The following is a 3,625-nucleotide window of genomic DNA, read 5'->3' on the forward strand; positions in this document are numbered from 1 at the left end:
GTACCATTACAGAAAACTAAAGCCCAAGGAGTTAATTTGGTAATATTCTAGAACAACTGCAAATAACTAGAATGGATTCTGCAGCCCTTAACAGCTGTTGCTATTCTTCAGAATACTTACTTTTATACTGTGCGTATTTTCAAAAAGTTGTTTTGGCATGGATTTTAATTACTGTTTACTGACCAGTGATTAAGATTATGAACTTGTGCTGCTTTATTGACCAAGTTGGGTACAACAATTGAAGCATCATTCTATCCCCTCCCTCCCCCCCCCCACCCCGCAAATCCAGTTGTAGATTTGTTAGAGTTTAAAATTCACATTAACCACAAATTCATACAATCAACATCAGGCAGTGTGTTAATTTGTTTGGAATAGACAACTCCATTATCTCCCTTCTTAGAACATGCAGGGAGAGATGCTTTTACATTGCAAGTCTCATCAGTTCCATCGCTGGACCATCTGCCCTCCCATTTAAAGCAAGTCTTTTGCTTAATCGTGTATGTCCTAGAATATTGGCTGTACGGCCAGTTGCGGTGCACCACTGAGTTAAACCCCAAACAAAAATCAAAGAGAAGCCACAGCGGTAACACTGTACAACAGGGCTACCATTGCTTGCTTTCTCACAGGGGTAACAGTACTGGCCCAGTATCTGTCCAGCAGTACACGCCAGCCCCAACTAGACTAAGGTAAGCTGCATGGCCTTTTACCAGCTGTAGGCAAAAGTACAAGAGTAGCTTTACCAAGACCAGGGAAAACTGCAGCATAGTACAAAACAGTATGAAAGTGTTAACATTCCATATTGAAGAGAAATTGCATGAGTTTTAAAACAAGGGTTTAGATTACTGATGCCTCCAGAGTCTGTTGTCTGATTTTAGTCATTTAAGAAATAATTACATCACTAATGTAAACAATATAAACATACCAAAAACTAAGTATGATTTAAATACATTTTGATGGTACAAAAGAAAAACCTGAAGGTGTCTGTACAGTTTTTACAACGTGGGAATTGCCAATGTATTTACAACATGAAAGGGCAAATACCATTTTTGTGCAGAGTAAAATTATCTGAAATAATGTCAATATAAAAAACAATATCTAGCGGTGTGAGGCACTCCTAAACATGGTGGTAGTAGCCATGCTTTCCTTTGGTACAAGTCCCATCGCTTGGAGAGCCGCAGTTGCTGCTGTGGCTTTAGCATGCTTCTTATTAAGGCTGGCAAAAGTAGGCCTATATTCATTTCCATTGACTCTCACCTGTTTAGCAGAGGGTTAAAAAAAAAATCGTTAGTTCTCTTTTTTTTCTATTTCAGGAGCAGCATCACATATAGCTCTTTTTAGCACATTCTGTATATAATTCTTCTTGGGGTAGACAAAATCTGCTTCTAGTCTGTAAGTACAAATAACCATTTCCAAATGATAACTATTAATGCAAGATATTACATGAGAAAAGAAAGCCCATATTCTAAGGTATCTAAAGGAAAAAAATAGCTAAATCTTGTTACCAGCTTTACAACAGTAAAGCCCAACACCAAACCTGCAAGTAAGAAACAAGAATATGATTCAACATAGGTTAATAAGAATTGAAGTAACATCACAATTTCTTTACACTTTACATGCCTGAGAGATCTCATTTAGCTTGTAATTCTACAGAAACAGGACTGAAATTCAGTGCTCAGCACACCCCAGCTGCTACTGAAATACATGAAGATAAATTTAATATCATGTTTTAATAGAAATACATGAAGATAAATTTAATATCATGTTTTAATAGAGAAATGTACAGCAAACAGGGAATTTCAAACTCACCTTAAAAATAAAATGTTTGCGATGATCAGGCCCACTATCATCCACCAACACAAATTCAGGTGGTGTCCATCTTCTTTTGTTACAGATCTCCATCAATGCAGAAACTGGATGTTTACCTTAAGGATTAAATGTATGTGAAATTTCAGTGTTTCTATCAAAGCAATCATTTTAAATGAGGGGGGGTAGGTTTGGTTTGTTTTTTGGGGGAACAAGAAGAAATTTTACCTGAAAGATCTTTCATCACACTATAATGGCCAGATCTCTTTTGTGCCTTCTCTCCCACAGCAACAAGCCCTAAACAAAATATGAATAAGTTAATATTTAAGATTCTCACCTGATTTCTGTATTCTCATAAGGAAAGCATTAACATGGAGAAAGACAACCATCTTTTTAAAAGCTTTTCAAACCTTCCTTCCTTTCAGCACTCTCCCCCTCCACACCCTTCCATGACCTCCTTTCTTCTCATCTTCTCTATTAAGACACTTAGCTAGCTAGCTAGCACAGTTTTATGCAAGTCACTAGCCACCTGTTTTTCTATTCCTGCTTTGGGGAAACATGGAAGAGAAACTAAACTAAACTAAACTAATTCTCATCCAGTATTTACCTGTGCTGTGTAACTCAAAAGCTATCCACTATCTAACAGTTTGCCTCTAACATATTGAAAATTTGAAGCATTTCCCTTAAATAGAAAAAAGGGCAACGAGTACATCCTTTTATCATAGGAAGTATTAACCACAGTGTTTTTCTTATAACATGTGCTCTCTTTATTTTACAATATTCAATTATTTTTCCTTTATGTCCAAGTTTACAGTGTAATTATAGTGATTTCAATCACTCTGAATATAAAGTAGCTATAAAACATGCAGTTGGACCCCAAAGTAATATAACGAATACAAGCTCTAGTGAAAGTCTCTGTGAAACACAAAGTAGGCTTTTCTTTTTCTTTTTTAAATCTTACAGGAGTAAAGGGTAAATTGTATAAACATTGCATTGTTATTGGCAATTGATAAAGTGACTCAAGTTTCTTCCAATTCACTTTCTGCTCTTACCTTAAACACACGTAAACAAAATATCTGACTTGCTGTTCAGAATGTTCTGACTTCAATCCTTACATGTTATTTTGTTTCTTACCTCAATTTGTTTCTGTTCCTGGCTTTGGTGAATTAACAGAGGAAGGTAAGCATTTGTTTCCAGTTTCCTCCTATTCCTTCAGCTTTTTAGTTGTTGGCTAGTTTTGCTTTAAAAGAAAACCCTTCCTTCCTCACCACACTTTCATCCTAAGACTCRTACACCCCTTAAGCAAAGCCTTTGCAAGTGGCATTAAACCTCCAAAGATACCAATCAAAACAAAATTCATTTCTTCTCCTTTCTTACTGAAAGTATTTGTATCCAAAAATACACAGACTTCCTCTAAAGAAAGGCCTCTGTCAGCATTCGTCTGCATTAATACTGCATCTCCCTCACTCATACAACAGTGCCACACTCACTGACACTTACGCTCTGTATCTGGGTCCAGGCAGCTCAGGAGGCACTCTCAAAAAAACTGCAACAAACTGATAAGCTCTGCTTATTGCTAGAGGAGCTAATTGACTGAGTTTCTTTGAGTAGAGACAACCAACAACTTAACAGCTCACAGCAAACCTCAAGAAGAGTTCAGTTTCAATGCCAAAATGCTTTGGCTGTAAGAGGACTACACACCTGATCCAGTATCCAGAAAAAAAGCAGGGTCTGATGGAAAACCATAGCAAAGGTTAATAACCTTTTGGTTCATGTCTTGTAACAGTATACTGACAAACTCTTTAGCAAACTCCTCATTCCC

General features: G+C 36.9%; 1 protein-coding gene across 2 annotated transcripts in view; it reads right to left on the bottom strand.

The window, feature by feature from the left end:
* Nucleotides 1–189: 189 nt before the first annotated feature.
* The window catches only part of SON (SON DNA and RNA binding protein), a 40,300-nt gene continuing 36,864 nt past the window's right edge, over nt 190–3,625 (bottom strand). For both annotated transcript variants that reach the window (XM_085297754.1, XM_085297755.1), the window contains exons 10-12: nt 2,032–2,100; nt 1,807–1,922; nt 190–1,254 (exon numbers count right to left, since the gene is read on the bottom strand). In XM_085297754.1, the coding sequence (XP_085153880.1) occupies nt 1,096–1,254; nt 1,807–1,922; nt 2,032–2,100 (344 nt within the window). In that variant the 3' untranslated portion in view covers nt 190–1,095. The remainder of the gene's footprint in view (nt 1,255–1,806; nt 1,923–2,031; nt 2,101–3,625) is intronic.

The sequence above is a fragment of the Rhea americana genome, unplaced genomic scaffold (genome assembly GCF_003343005.1).
Source record: "Rhea americana isolate MKP2758 unplaced genomic scaffold, rheAme1 scaffold_130, whole genome shotgun sequence".
Taxonomy (NCBI): domain Eukaryota; kingdom Metazoa; phylum Chordata; class Aves; order Rheiformes; family Rheidae; genus Rhea; species Rhea americana.